Source organism: Rutidosis leptorrhynchoides, chromosome 7, assembly GCF_046630445.1.
Source record: "Rutidosis leptorrhynchoides isolate AG116_Rl617_1_P2 chromosome 7, CSIRO_AGI_Rlap_v1, whole genome shotgun sequence".
Lineage (NCBI taxonomy): Eukaryota > Viridiplantae > Streptophyta > Magnoliopsida > Asterales > Asteraceae > Rutidosis > Rutidosis leptorrhynchoides.
In genome coordinates this window covers 85787300-85804367 of record NC_092339.1, presented here as the reverse complement: position 1 = coordinate 85804367, position 17068 = coordinate 85787300, and the positions used below count along the sequence as shown (strand labels likewise).

The 17068-nt window shown below is 32.6% G+C and overlaps 1 protein-coding gene across 1 annotated transcript; it reads right to left on the bottom strand.

Annotated features, from left to right (window-relative positions):
* Positions 1–12379: 12379 nt before the first annotated feature.
* Positions 12380–13596, bottom strand: LOC139857109 (transcription factor MYB73-like). Its single transcript, XM_071845834.1, has one exon. It carries the CDS (start codon positions 13505–13507, stop codon positions 12479–12481), a length of 1029 nt encoding a protein of 342 aa, XP_071701935.1. The 5' UTR covers positions 13508–13596; the 3' UTR covers positions 12380–12478.
* Between the last annotated feature and the right edge of the window lie 3472 nt (positions 13597–17068).

Below are 17068 nucleotides of genomic sequence, written 5' to 3'. Positions count from 1 at the left end.
CGTATGTTTGTTTGATCCTTTGGGATGTGGTTGATGTGTTGTACTCATGTTTAAACGTGGTCCCGAGGCTTTTTGTAAGGCACCCCGAAATTTAGAAGTGAAACGAGGATCTCGATCCGAAACGAGGTATATTTCTTTAAGATATATTTGAACAAGTTTGTTAGAACTTGAAAACGTTTGTTGGAACAAGTTTCTTATCGATTTCTGAAAACGTTCGTTAGGACTATTCACCCTCGTGGCGAATACTAGTATAACGTGAAGAGTCTCTCTCTCCATTGAGAATTTAGAATAAAGATTTTCTTAAACGGAAGTACGAGTGTGATGCGAGAGAAGTTTCCGCCTCGATGTGAGCATAACCATCATATCGTAGTTCGCCGATAAAACTGCGCGAAGACGAGATAATATACACGTGTAACATACTTTGAAGTTGCAAGAATTTGTCATTCATTCAAAAGCATAAATATGGTTCGACAATAATCGACGATGTGTCCTGGGTATGGTTGTTATCAGTATTCTCGGAGTTTTCGGATGTTCAAACAAGAAAAATGAAGTCATGTACATGGCACATGGTGGTGATTAGGTTGATCGAGTCCAATCACCATCACGTGTCATTAGAACTTTGGTATGACTTGCTGTAATATAACCACGTTGATCGAGTGTCATTATATTACGCTAACTCATACCTCCATTCCCACATCACTCCATAGATTCAAATTCGTGTAATCATGAAGAATTAAAATGAATAGAGTGTAACGGCATCTCTAACGTGACTCGTATTATTCGAAAGAAAATAGTGCAACTCTGTAGATGCGTTTCCCGAGGGAAGTGTATAAATGATTGTTCACGTCAATGCGGTTCAAGTCAAACAATAATGTCTTTTAGGTACAAAAAGAGTAACGAGTTATGATATCGAGTAGTACGCAACCGTAGTGATAAGTAGTAATGACGATACTCACCTAGAGTAGTGATGGTAGTAACAAGAAATGGTAGATAGTGAAGAACACCGGTGTGACACCGATAGTGAGTTGAAACGGTGGCGAATAACAATCTGGGAGACAGAGTTCCTGAATAAGTGTGACTAATAAAGTCGTCGTCATCCTTACGCGTATGAATCTTGAATTTACGTGTGTTACCAGAACGTGGTAGAATACGGATTCGTATGATGAAAAACTTGGTACCATTAAGAAGTTTGCCTAAGAATGATTCAAGTATAATGCACAAGTAGTCAAGTAAGTGCTATCTATAGCAAATGTATGTCAGAATGCAATGGCTAACTATCCGGTTGTAGTCTAGATTCACTAATGCGTCCTAACGACTCTGTCAGACACACTAATGCATATCCTAGTTCCCTACAACCAACGCTCTGATACCATCTGTAACGACCCGAAAAAATCTTCATTGATGGCGCCGTTAATTTAGGTCCCATTTCGTGGTCATAGTCCCTATATGAGACGCGTTTGACCAAAATTATGTCGCATTCATTTGAAACGTACAAGACTTGCAAATGTAGTTTACCAAACGGATCGACAACAAGTTTAAGTTTACAAAAGTTATAAAGTATAAATGAAATAACTTGCGACATAATTAGTTTAAAATCACGAATGCTATCAATAGCATATGCATGTATGCTTGACCCCAAGCAAGTAATCAAAGTGTGCGGAAGCATGTATCAAGTAGCCAAGTATGAACCTGAGAAACATATAGAAAACTGTCAACGAAAAACGTTGGTGAAATCATAGGTGTATTTGTAAAGTATGTTTTTGAACCACAAGATTTAGTATAAACCGATTATCAAGCGTATACATCTCAAAAGATGTGTTTGTATCACGAGCATCCAATTATCAAAGCTTAACTAAATCTTACCTCTGCATATAGTGTTAGAACCTACACTATTTCAATAAAATTATATTTCATCCGCTAACGGTAGCGAACCGTACGAATGAGGGTTCGTTAAACCCGTATGACCACACAACATAAGTTCACGCTTACACCCTACAAGTATAACTGATGATAATTGGACTTGAGGATTTTTTTTCTAACTCGTACGTATCTTTGCTTTCGTATTTGTGTTCAAAGTATAAGAGTATAAACCGTATAAAATGTATACAAAGTATATGTTTCTCAGCCCACGATTTAAAAGTATAAAAGTTATTGAAAAGGTGGGACTATGATCTCACCTCGAGTGCACGAGTATAAATGTACTTCATAAAGTAAACGTGTGCATGAAAGTTGCTTAGTCTTGACCTAAACAAGTAAGTTGTATCAATTAACCGGTCACGACACAAGGTCAGGCGAAATGTGTTCGATTAGTCCTATGGCTCGTTACGACTCGAATATATATAGCATGTGAATCACGTTGTCAAGTTTCATACAAGATATAAGTATAAAAGCATGTTAGAATGATCGCATAAGTATTTGGTTAAGTTGAATAAAAGTCAAACTTGGTCAAAGTCAATGAAAAAGTCAACACATTCGGGTCGGGTCCCGAACTATTTTTCTAAGCTTAGAAGTCATATATGAGCATGTTGGCCAAGTTTCATATCAATCGGGGGTGCGTAGCATAGCTAGAATTAAACGAAAACAGACATTTTTGGGCAGTCTACCTCAGATGCACCGCATCCAAGGCAGATGCGCCGCATCTGTGTCTGGTTCAGCAATTCTGGGGCAGTTTAACACTTAGACGAATCCAACTTCAAACAACCATAACTTATGAACCGTAAACATTCAAAACACGTATCTTATATCATTAGAAAGGTATTTTGACGAGGAATATAACTAAACACTTTTCATCAATCAAGTTCATCATTTACAAAAACAAAAACCTCGTCGAATGATCGTTAAATGTTCAAAATCAAAGTTTCAAGTTCATAAAATGCATTTCTTGACTCGGGAATCCAATCTACACATACGATATGCCGTTTCGAAGGTAATTAAACATACAATACAACTAAACACTTATTAACAACATTTCATTGCATTAAATGTATCAAAAGTTCATTTTAAAGTTCATCAAACCCTAACCAAAATCATGAATTCAACCATTTTGCAAATGAAGCTTTTCTAGATCAACCTACACATCAAAATGAAGCTAATAATGCTAGTAACACATTTAATACATAAACTTTAATATTTAAACAACATTAAATCATCCAAAATTCAAGATTAAGCACACCCATTTCAAATGTTCATGCTAGTTACTCAAAATAATAAATCGAGCAAACTAAACACATATTCATGTTAGACTTGAGCCATAGATACTAACTAACACCATTTCAAGTCTATAAAACGAATTTGAGAAATCTAGAGTTTTAGAAATATTACCCAAACGAGAGGAAATTGGTACCAAAATGTAGAGGATGATGAGAGGATCTCAAATATGTAATTTGTTTTGATGTTTGCTTGCTTGAATTGATTTAGATGATGATTCTTTGAAGATGTTAAAAAATGGGTTCTTGAGCTAGAGAGGAAAAAGAAGGAGGGAGGTGGAAGTATGAATGAATGGATGATATGGGGTTGACTAGTTGACCTAGTCAACTAGTTTGGCCCCTTGGCAACTTCGGTCCCTCGAGTTTGAAAGCGGGTGCGTGAATTAACTGAACGAATGTTTTAAAATGCTAGAGTAAACGTGACATATTAAAATCAAATAACGAAAATATTAAGAATGTTAGTTAACGAAAGTTACGAATTTAGATAATAGAAGATATTATCTAAAAAAAAGACGGTGTTAAAAATAAATTTAACGAAAAAACGCGGGATGTTACAAACATAATGGTGTGATGTTATACGATGAGAGGATAAAGATGATATGTAGATGATTATGGTGATGATGAGAATTATGATGTTACAGCGAGGAGAAAATAATGATGATGATGTATTAATCGTGTAGATGATGATTAGATGATGAAGATAATAATGGAGATTGATGATAATTTGAGGTAGTATTACTATTACCATTATTATTATTATTGTTATTATTACTATCATTATAATTATTATTATTATTATTATTATTATTATTATTATTATTATTATTATTATTATTATTATTATTATTATTATGTTAGTTATTATTATCATGATTTTTATTAATTTAGTTTACATTATTATAATTAAAATAAGTATTATGAGTATTATTATATTTAGTATGAACATAAGTATTAGTATTAAAGTTATTATTATTATTATTATTATCATTATTACTTTTATATTAACAATATTATTATAACAAATAAATATTTTTTATATAAGAGTATATTTATTACAACTACCCTAATATTACATATAATTATATATATTAAAATTATTTATATAAATATTTACATATTACAAATTATTGATTTTTAATATAATACTAAACTATATAAATATTAACTATTTAAATATATAAAAATTAAATATATAATATCTATAATTTAAGATATAATATATAAATTTATTTGGTTACGATTATATGTATTAATATATATACTTGATATAGGTTCGTGAATCCGAGGCCAACCATGCATTGTTCAGTTCCGTCGTATGCATATTTTTACTTCAAAATATCGTATCGTGAGTTTCATTTGCTCCCTTTTTAAATGCTTTTGCAATATATATTTTTGGGACTAAGAATACATGCGCTGTTTTATAAATGTTTGACGAAATAGACACAAGTACTCAAAAATTACATTCTATGGTTGGATTATCGAAATCGAATATCGCCCCTTTTAGCTTGGTAGCCTAAGAATTAGGGAACAGACACCCTAATTGACGCGAATCCTAAAGATAGATCTATGGGCCTAACAAATCCCATTCTGGAAAATGGAATGCTTTAGTACTTCAATTTATTATGATGATTGCGATTGCCTTTGTATAGCATACTTGCGAGTATGCGGGGGATATTCTATATGCATCCTTGTTAGTTCGGTTACCAGGTGTTCAATTCATATGAATGATTTTTATATACTTGCGAGTGTAAGGTTATTTATGAAAAATAAAAATCTTGTGGTCTATCAAAATGATGAATTTTATTGTTTATAATAAACCTATGAACTCACCAACCTTTTGGTTAACACTTTTAAAACATGCTTATTCTCAGGTCTGAAAGAAATCTTTCGCTGTGTATTTTCTCATTTTAAAGATATTACATGGAGTCGTTCATGGCATATAGAGGTAGAACCTCGCAATGGGACCATATGTTGAAGACTCGTCCAGGTGGATTAGGGCGGGTTGTTATATTAGTGTCACTTAACGTTTAGAACAAGCTATGATTGTCGGTACACGTTTAACTTTGGTCATAATCGGAATATTATGACTACGAAATACTAATTGTTATTTTATAATAACAATTACTTGGGCTTTTTAGATGCTTGATTACGCTTAGTGATTTACTAGAACATACTAGTTAGTCTTGTTGGACTTTCTACCTTGTTGGACTTTAGCCTACCCTACTCTAGTTAGTGGACTATTTAATTAGCCCAATTATTAGTGGATTATGACCCAATTATATGTAAGACAAATGCCCATTTATAAGAGCCAACATACTAGCATTTTTGCTTACCATTATCCTTAATGTTGCATTGGATCCTAATAATAATCACCACCTTTAGACCACCACTAATTAAAAAGCAACTTGTCCCCCTAAAGTCGACGGCCAAAGGGCCTCCCCACCCCTATAAATATCAAGCCATTTCCTCACATTTCACACTTGATTTCATTCTCATTTTTCACACACTTGTTCTTTTATTTTCTCTCTAGTCTTTCTCACTCTAAAACTTGTAAGTTTCTTGATTTTCTTCTTCTTCTTCTTCTTCCTTTCTTGGTCACGACATCATCATCATTGGAAGATCAAGCTCTTTAGCTTTTAGATCTTGTTATATCTTGTAGATTCAAATTAGGATTTGAATCCTTCAAGAACATGGAAGATTCAAGCTTCCTAGCTTTGAATCTTCACTTATTTTGTTAGATCTAAATCTTTTAGCTTATAATCTTTGTATTTTATTGTAAAGATCTAAACTTGTGTTTGTGGTCTTCATGTAACTTGAAGATCTAGCTTCATGCTTCAAGGATCTCCAAGAACAAGCAAGATTCAAGCTTTCTAGCTTTGAATCTTCATTTCTTTTGTTGGATCTAAGTTTTCTAACTTATGATCTCATTATTTTGTTATAAAGATCAAAACTTGTGTTTATGATCTTCATGTAACTTGAAGATCTAAGCTTTATGTTTCAAGATCTTCAAGAACACCAAAGATTCAAGCTTTCTAGCTTTGTAATCTCATAACTTATGTGAAAAGGATCCAAGCTCTCTAGCTTAGGGTTCCATTACTTTATTTTATCAAGTTTATGTTCATACATTTTTGATTGAAGGAAAGTTTGTAGCTTTAGTTGTAAATAGAACTTGTATTTGTGTTAAGACTAAGAATATGATGTAACCATGGTTCATCATCCTTCTAAAACTCTTAAGTGAGTTGTATTCTTACTTGGTCTTAACATATTGTGTATTTATGGTTGAATCTTGGTCAAAGTGATGCTAACACGTCAATGAGTTGTACACTTGAAGCTACAAGCATCAAGGATGAGAACCGTGATGAGCATCAAGCACCAAGAATCCCACTGGAGCACTTTTTTACTGTTTTTCGGGGTCTGATTAGACTCTCTGGGCTTCTGGAAAGTTGATTTTCAGATAGTTCATTTCGAGTATATGATTTTTCATTTAAGACTCACCAAAATCCGATATACGGTCTAGGATTTATAGCCTTTTTAAAACCACTACGCCTTTGTAACGTTGTGCTGAAATTTCTGACCTACTCGCACTTAAACCATAGCCACGGTCAAACGAAGACGAGTTAGGTTCTGAAAATTGGTCAGTGGTTAGAGGACTCACATACGGAGCCATGGACACTGACTACGTGTCTTTTCGATTTGTATAGAGGTCATAATAGCTGTCCGAAGTCAGCCTTTTGTTTCGATCTCTATTCTTGTTAAACTTACTTTAGCTTTGATGATGATGATGATGATGACACTAAAACTTAATTTATGCACTTTTAAACTTATGGGGACAACATACTGACCTAGTGACCTTTGACTTAGGTTGATGACCTTTCGGACCGACTTACTACCTGCATACGTTTCATATCAACTTTTACTGCTTATTCACTGTGAGTTATAGCATCCCTTTTTACTTTAACTATTTTTAGGACTGAGAATACATGCGCTTTTTACATTTTACAAACTAGACACGAGTACTTAAACTTTATATATGTGTGGGTAACATAACGGCACAAAGATTCCCCTTAGCTCGGTAACGTTTAATCGTTGGTTTCCTAACCGTGAACGCGAATCTTAGATATGGATCCATAGGGTTTGACATCCCCACTCAGGCTAGTCGCGCTAGCATTCAACGGGTGTTTAATACTTCGAGGACAAACGCACTCGCCGAGTGCACTTTCAGGGGGTGATATACATACGTTAAGTCTAGTTACCGGGTGCCCACGGTTAAGCATATACTTTTCATACTGATTTAAACTGCTGATTGAAGCACTGAAATCTCGTGGTCTACATTACTTTACTGATTACAAACTATAGCTCACCAACATTCGTGTTGACTTTTAAGCGTGTATTTCTCAGGTGCTTAGATGATGTTGCTTCCGCTGTTAGACTTGCTGTCTTGGTGTTATAGACTTGCTGTTATGAACCTGCTGTGTTAGATTTCCGCTGCATTACTTAGAGATGTCTCAATCATGAAACTTTTATTTTGCATTCGTAACTTATGTTATTTTCAAACAATGGCTTTGTAACGACCTTTGGGTCACATACCTATGTAAACGCTTCTATTCATATGAAGCACGCTATCTTTTGTAAAACGCTATCTTTTTATGAATGCAAAACTGGTTTTCAAACAACATATAGTGTTTGACCTTGTAATGATCCTGTTGTTGATGAACCGTACACGATGGTTTTGTACGGGGCGTCACATTGTGCTTTTATCTAAAATTATTGATTTAGTTCCTAACTTTTTTTTGCGCTACTAATTCACGTGGTTTACAATTTTACATAGATTGTCACTGAGTTGAATGATTATTCAAAAATTTGGTTAAATCCAATCACATAAAGGTATGGCAGAAATACCTGGAACCGATGGAGAAACTCGAAGCACAACAATTCTAGACGCGGTACAAGTCGAGTCTGTAGGGTTTAGGACCGGTTATGTGGATGATTTTAAGTTATAATGTGCGTTCGGGTCGAGGGATGGTTTTAGATACAAACCCGATTATGGGTCCGACTTTGGGACTAAGTTTCTTGATTGAATTATGGGCGAGGATTACAAAGTCCCGGCCCAAATCCGGTCCGATATCATCCCTACATGTTAAGCACATCAGGGCAAAATTGTCAATTCAACTTTTCGAACGAGACAACTGATACAGAAAGCCGACGTAACTTATGTAAACCACAATGATCAACCACATCAAAAATATTACAGGGATCACCCGCGTAGTCTGAATTAGACCACGGAAAACTAACGGCGTAATTTTTTTTTCTAACGGACACATTAGAGTGTTTAAATTTTGGATGATGATATCTTTAGTATTTGTTTTTGATTTTGGATGACAATAGTTTTGATATTTAATTTGAAAAATACACTCTAATTAGCATCTACGAACATGCAAATAATGTATGATCATGGTAAATTTATTAAATTAAATTAAATAACGCACTTAGATGTCAGAGAACTAACAAAGCTTTCATCTATTGAAACATTTTACCTATTAATTTTTGGACAACATTAAACAACATTTGAATAACACTATTTTTCCTAATCACCGCCAGAATGATAATTTAAAGTACGCCACTCTTTTAATCGAGATAGGTACCGTTAGGCCAAACCTACACGTGAATGAAAATTGTTAAACCTGTGATATACGTTTGGCGGTGAGACTGGGCTCTATTTGCTTCTTTAATTTGTAAATTGTGTTTGAAAACTTCTACATTTATATTTGCGAGTTATAATTTTATATTTGTAGGTTATATTTGTAAGTTATATTATATGGAGTACTAGCATTTAAATAAAGACAAAATCACGCAGTTAGCCGCTGTAATATGTACCACATTGCAAGATTGCCCTTAAACTTTTTGTTTTACAGAGTTGGTCCTCATGGTTTGCAAGAACCACACAGTTAATCCCTATAGCTGACGACCATAATTTCTTCGTTAAAATCATCCATGCGCGTGACATTTTGAGGTAATTTTGTCACTTTACCTTTTCTTCCTATTTCTCCTTCCTTTTCCTCTTCTAGTCTTCTTATCCTTTCTATTTGCTTACACCAGCCGTAACCTAACTTTATTTCTTGAAATCAAATCTAAATTAATATTAATTATTAATATATAATATATATACTAAAATCAAACATACATACATATAAATTCTTCACTGCCTTTTAACCTTCGATCAAACAAACTCTTAAAACCAAATCCTATAAATAAAGTTATTCATGAATAGCTATATAACCCTAAAATTACAAACCTTTGAAGATGGAGAGATAATAAATATCTCTTCAAATTAGATTAAAAGATATCCACGTAAATTCCTATCTTCCAATTCGATAGCTTATATTTTAAATCTTTAGCTGAGTAAATTCTTATCATCTAGTTCAAATCAAGCGTCTCTTTTCCCGTACCTTTTATTTCGATTTTGGTAGCTTGTATGGCTCTACCGTTGATACATATTTTCAATTAGCGACGGAGAGCAAATCCTCAGAGGAAAAAGGTTCGAGCGAATTGGAGTAAATGATCTGAAATTATAGATCCAGTGTATCATATAACTTGTTACTTGTGGAGATGGAGGGTGATCTTGTTCGGTTCGTTTTTAACCGAATGGTAACGGCGATTGTTGGATCTTCAAAGTGAAGTGTAAACAATATTGATCATTAGTTTGAATCACAAGAGGGCATATTGATCATTTTATGTTAAACAATATTAAACCTAACTGCCCCATAATAAACACACGTCTCATATCTTCACACAAACTTTTCATATTCACGTATATCCTTCCATATCAAAAAACCTAAATATCTTCAATCCAATATGGATCAACTTATGAATATCTCGGCATACACCATACGGCGAGTGACGTAATGAAGTCGAAACAAACAGAAACATCTTGTTTTACAAAAAAATCTGCAATTAGACCTAAGTACTTTAAAACATTATCCAATACAAGACATAAAACTATTAAAATAAACTACGTACGTCTTGTTTTACATTCCTCAAATTTGAGTTACAATTCAAGCATGTTCTTCGACTCCAATAATGTTTCTCGATCTATCACATGTGCATCATACCATTTTACACACCCGTAGTTGGACCACTATACAAAAATACTAACATTAATACAATAACAATTCGTACTTACAACAAAATTGCAAGCCGAATTTATAATCAAAACACATGACATACCGAAATTGAACAACTTTAAAATCGACCTTCAGGGTTTTTCGAAGTCCTTGATGTGTGAAGTACGAATCGTCAACCACACTAACGTTAACCATTTCCTAAATCAATTTGGATGAGTGAAGGTGACTTGGAATTTGGGGATTAGGGTTTGAGATTGAAAAATTGAATACGATTCAACTTATAATGTTGGAAACGAATGGTATATATGTTATAAAAGACAGAGACGCAACATGACTACTATACCCTCGTCTGTAACGCACATGATACAAACTAACGTAGATAATTTAATGACCGTTAAGTATGGGATTAAGATGAAACCAAATGCCCACATTAGGGTTTACCATGCAAAAAAATACTTTAAGATCGAGGATGAAATTTATAGTAAATTTTATAGATGTGTGGCGTAATCTAGTCTATAGATATAAATTAAGTGCTAATAGAGTTGAAGCAAGTGAAATTGTAAAAATCGTATTTGATTCAATAAAGATTATAAGTGATTTGTATTTGATTTAAGGGTTAAAGCTATAAATAGGCTATATACTTACATTTTTGTTCCAATGTAGGCTATATACTTAAAAAAATACCAATGTAGGCTATATACTTTCAAAAAGTGTACTCATGTCAACAAAAATGACTTGCTTCCTACTAAAGCGGTTAAAATGATTATGTGATTTTTTTTTTTCTTTTAAATATGACATCGGAAAAAAAAAACCTACAACTTGTTCTTTTATAAATAGGCTATATACTTTCATTTTTGTTTCAATGTAGGTTATATACTCCAAAAAATACCAATGTAGGCTATATACTTTCAAAAAGTGTACTCATGTCAACAAAACACAATTTTAGTATTCTTCATGAAAACCGCTCCTGTTGTTCATCGAATTGTGAAATCGTTGTAGATTTTGAATCTTAATACTACACAAAAGGTGTTAGTTATTGGCATCATTTTCAAGTAATTTGAAGCTCCGATTAGATAATGATGTTGATACGATGAAGATGATGATGTTAGCAGGTTTCTAAGTTTTGTTGGTATACAACGATACACCTTTTAAGAGTATATAGCATATATTGGTATTTTTCTGAATATATAGCCAACATTGAAACAAAAATGAAAGTACATAGCTTATTTATGGTTTTAACTCTTTAGTTAATTAAGATGTATCATTGGAGATGAATGTAAAGGAGATGAAGTGAAGAAGTAGCTTGTAAAAGACTAAACATGACCGTACACATGACCTAATTTAATGAAAAATATTTGATGGTGTTCAGCTACAGGGATCAACCATGTAATTCGTACACACCATGAGGACCAATCAAGTACAAAAAAGTTTAAGAGTAATATTGCATTCTAGTACAAATTATAGGGACCACTCACGTAATTAAATCTTAATAAAAGGATAATGAGTATCTAGGAAAAGATGGAAAAGTATTAGTGTTGATGTGGCGAGTAAAATATTACTTTTGACTTTTTGAGACAGGGAAGTTAACATTTGGATCATAACAAACATGTGATTATTAAATACGTATATATAACTTTTTCAAAGTGTACTGTAGTTGGTACTCGAATCGTTAGTAGTTATCCGGATTGTTAGTGGGTATCACACGTTTGATACATGTTGGTTTGTTTTATGGTCCACAAAATTAGTTATTACATGAAATGAAAACACATTGACTAAAATCAAAGTTCCAAATTTTCAAATTGCATATGTGAGTGGTATTTGTTCCTCATTCATTTTTCCACATTTATTCTCATTTTATTTTTTTCATTTTATTTTTTTCCCTTTTTTAGCATCATATATTTAACTGATTTATGATTTATATAATTATAATTATCATAATCAATAGCATAGTTATATATACACAACCAATTTTTACAAATACACAACCAAACATGTTTTATAATGTACTGTACAACACCGTAAAACATATTTGATTGGGTATTTATAAAAATTGGTTGTGTATATATCGGAGTAATTTATTACGCTCCATTAAGAGAGATAATTAAATATAATAAAATATAAAAAATTGTTTTAATTTCCACATTTTTTAACCTAATCAATCTTACTAATTCCAATTCTCTTAACCACCGGTGCGTTCCTAAACCCTTGGCCACCGCTATTCACAGCCTGTTGCATACACATTCCACCACCATCATGCGGTTGTTCAACACCACTCATATAATTCCTAACCTCTTTCCTAATCATCTCTTGCATCACACTCATAAACTCTTCACTAAACGGCGTATAAACCTTCTCCGGTTGTTCCATAACCGTCATCGGATCTCTCGAAACCTTCAGCTGATTCATCGCCGTCGATATTGCCATCGGAACTGCCGTCATCAGATCTATCGGAATTTGACGTAACGGCATCGCGTTTATCGGCACCGGCGGCAATTGCGGCTGCGGTGACGACGGCGTTAACTTCACCGGCGTCGATGTCGACGCATCATTCTCAGCTCCAAAAAGTGAGAGGCTCAACGAAGTCGGCGGATCTTCCCGTGGAGGCGACGGCGGAGCAACTACCGCGGCGGTTCTAGCGACCGGACGGAAAACGTGATTTGAAGAAATCGTCGGTTTGCTAGACTCGCTGACGTCAGATCCAGATGGACTACCTGGATTAAAACAAACCGGACCGGCTGAACCGGCACTAACCGATCTTTTTAAAGACGGTTGGTGAATAGCGAACTCATTAAACTCTTCATTCGTCATTGAAGAACATTTCCGTTTTAAAGTCGAGTTCGAATGGTTTTTTATAGCGTTATCCGTACGACCGGATAATAACCGTGCAATTGTAGCCCATTTATTACCGAACCTAGCGTGGGCCCGTAGTATCGTTTCATCTTCTTCAGGTGAAAACGCGCGGTGTTCAACTTGTGGTGACAGCTGATTACACCAACGTAACCTGCAGGATTTACCGGATCTACCGGGTACGGATTTACCGATTAATGACCAGTTTCTCGGGCCGTGTTTTTCAACTAATTGTTGAAGCAACTCATCTTCTTCTGGACTCCATGGACCTTTGATCCGATCCATATCCTTTTTATGATTATTACTATTACTATTACCAGCGGCCATAAACATAACAAACTATAAAAAAAAAAATTTGTTTTTTTTTTTTTTTTTTTGAATATATTGTTGATGAGGAATTTGAAAATTGGAAGGAGAGGTAATTAGGATGGAAGGTTTAGAGTTTTAGAATGGATGAACGTTGGTTTATATATGAGAGAGTTTAAAGGATATGTATGACCGGTTAAGCCGGTGGAGAAGGTGGGATACCAGCTGTGACTGGTACAAGCGGTTGTATTTGGCAGAATTTGGGATACAGCTGGCTAACGGACACGCGTTACATCACTCCCTAGCACTGATTCACCATAACTAATCTTCGTAACCTATACTTCTACCTCTCTTTTTTCCACTCACTCCAACCGCGCGTATCGTACACTCTTTTGTCGTCATCGATACCGTAAATAGTTGAATATCCGTTTGCAGTTTACATTTTAGATTTGATTTTATTTTTGTTTTACTCTAAATTATATTATTATTATTATTATTATTATTATTATTATTATTATTATTATTATTATTATTATTATTATTATTATTATTATTATTATTTTACTCTAAATTATATTATTATTATTATTATTATTATTATTATTATTATATTATTATTATTATTATTATTATTATTATTATTATTATTATTATTATTATTATTATTATTATTACAATCTATGAGTTATTATGAAATTATGAATGGATATTAATGATTAAATTTATGTTTATCAAGTAATAATTACTATGAATAATACTCCGTATTTAGTATTCACATATACTCCGTAGTTTTTAGTGAAATATTTGATGTCTTTAGTATGGTTAAAATATAATACACCCATGCTAGTAATTATAAAATTGTTTTTCCATATAATTAGATCTTGACGGTGGATTAATGTCTGTTTTTTTTAAGTTGGAGTAGTTGGTGCCTTGGAGGTTATATTGAATATTGATGCATAGTCGTCATCAAAATACATAAACAATTGAATATTGCAATAGCCAGTTAAGAATTTATAGTACACTAATTAATTACGGAGTATTCTGACATCATGCTACCAGTATTATAATGTATTCGATAAATAAAATAAGACTATGATACTTTCACCTTTCAAATTGATATATTGATATATTCATCAAAGTTATGCACTAATTCGTTGTACTGTACAATTTATTTATTATGTACACAATTTTGGTTGATATATCGGTTTAGATAATGTGTAAACACCATAGGCATAGAGCCCATACAGTTTGACTGAAAGCAAGACACTAGTTATGCATGGCCAATCGTAGACTAACTAAGGACATTTGGTACCAAGTTTTTAGAAGTTTTTAGCTTCTAATTTATATGAAAAAAAACTCCTATCAATGTTTTGTTTGGTTATAAGAGCTTTAAGCTTTTTGAAGAAAGTTGAAGCTTAACTAGTGCTTGAGAATAAATTCCTAGCTTTTTTCATTTTTTACTCTTTATATTAACAGTTTCGGCTACTTTCTCAAAAATCTAAATACATATAAAAAATTAACAGGTACCAGCTAAAAACTAACAGCTGCCACTTACCTGCTAGTATGCCAAACATACCTCAAGTATTCGTCTTAAATGAAAAATTATGAATCATAAGTCAGTAGGATGGAAGAATTCCTTACTCTTATCAATCATATGATCCTGATCAAGATTTGGATCTACGAGGGTGGTAAATAATCGATACTTAAACTCTTAATTTTAGTTATGCGATGACATATTCCGATAATGATTGATCAAACTTTCATCGAGCTATACATTGTTGAATATCTAAATTGATTTAGTAGAGTAAGTTAATAGTAAGCGAAATAATGCTTGAATGATTGGCCCTTGACGCTTATTCATACGAGTGTAAATTTGTTACTCCGTAAACTCTCAACCCAAAAATCTAAACCCTAAACTCTAAACCGTTCTTGTTAAAATATTCAACCTAAACCCTAATTTTTAAACCCTAAACCCTAATTTCTAAACCCAAAACCCTAATTTCTAAACCCTAATAGCTAAACCCAAATTTTAACCCCCTAATTTTTAAACCCTAATTTCTAACCCCTTAAAAAAAACTCAGAATCAAAACATTCAATGCATTGAATGTTTTCATTTTTTTTCTTCGAGCGTTTTACCGCCAAAATAATAACATTCATCACAAAGTTTTTTTTTAAAATATTCATATTTTTATGTGATCTTAATGCCTGAAAAAAAAATTCGAAAAAAACAAAAAAACATTATTTCCTCCCACTTCCCCCCAAAAAAGTGCTTCCCTCTTGATTAAATATATATATATATATATATATATATATATATATATATATATATATATATATATATATATATATATTGGGGAACGATCCATGGATAAGCTTAAAAGGAGTACAAACGGGATAAGCAAAATAAATTTTTTTTTTTTAATTTTTTTTTACATTCATAAATCTGCATTAAAATGCACCTCTAATCAATTTTTTTCATAAAAAAAAGTTCAAAATCTTTCAAAAATCGATGATGAATGGTAAATTAACCATTCATCTGGTTAATTTATCATTCATCTTGTTTACGATGAATGATAAAATTAATCAATGCTAAAAAAACCAGATGAATGGTTAAATTAACCATTCATCTGTTTTTTTATCATTCATCATAAACAGATGAATGGTTAAATTAACCATTCATCTGTTTTTTTTTAGCATTGATTAATTTTATCATTCATCGCGAACAAAAATGAATGATAATTAACCAGATGATTGGTTAATTTTACCATTCATCATCAATTTTTACCATTCATCATCGATGTTTACCATTCATCATCGATTTTCGAACGATTTTGTTAAAAAACTTTTTAAAATTTTTTCGTTTTCTTCTATTTGCATATTAAAGGATCGTTTTTTTTTTTTAAAAAATTTTGAAATTTTACTTATCCAGTTTGTGCCCCATTTAGTGCTTATCCATAGATTGGTCCACTATATATATATATATATATATATATATATATATATATATATATATATATATATATATATATATATATATATATATATATATATAAACACTTACATTTCATTCATTTTAATTCACACATTTATCCATCTTTTCATATTCAAATACAATTTCAATTTATCCATTTTTTCCAAATCAATATGAATCACAATAACCAAAATTGGATCCCGATCTAAATGTGGTATTAACGATCACGAAAAATCTAAATTATAATCAAGCACTCGATACTTGATAATTTGGATGAGTTAAGCGATAATGAAGAAGTTGAACTTGTACCAAGAGCACCTAGAAGATATCTACATAGAGATCGTGAAGGTTGCTCAAGAGCTTTATGGAATGATTATTTCGTCGACAATTGTACGTTTTCAGGGGATTATTTCCGTAAACTTTATCGAATGAGAAAACTTTTGTTTCTTCGCATAAGTCAAGGTATTTTGATCTTTTCTGAAACCCCGATTCCTTCGTATTTTACTTATTTTATTCAAAAACGTGATGGTACCGGATTACTTGGTTTAATATTGTTTAAAAAGTGACATCCGCCATATGTCAACTAGCTTATGCTGCTTCGGCCGATCTTTTTTATG

Bases quoted from the DNA above. Each gene is read 5' to 3' on its own strand.
- LOC139857109 (XM_071845834.1), bottom strand. From the start codon at position 13,507: ATGTTTATGGCCGCTGGTAATAGTAATAGTAATAATCATAAAAAGGAT.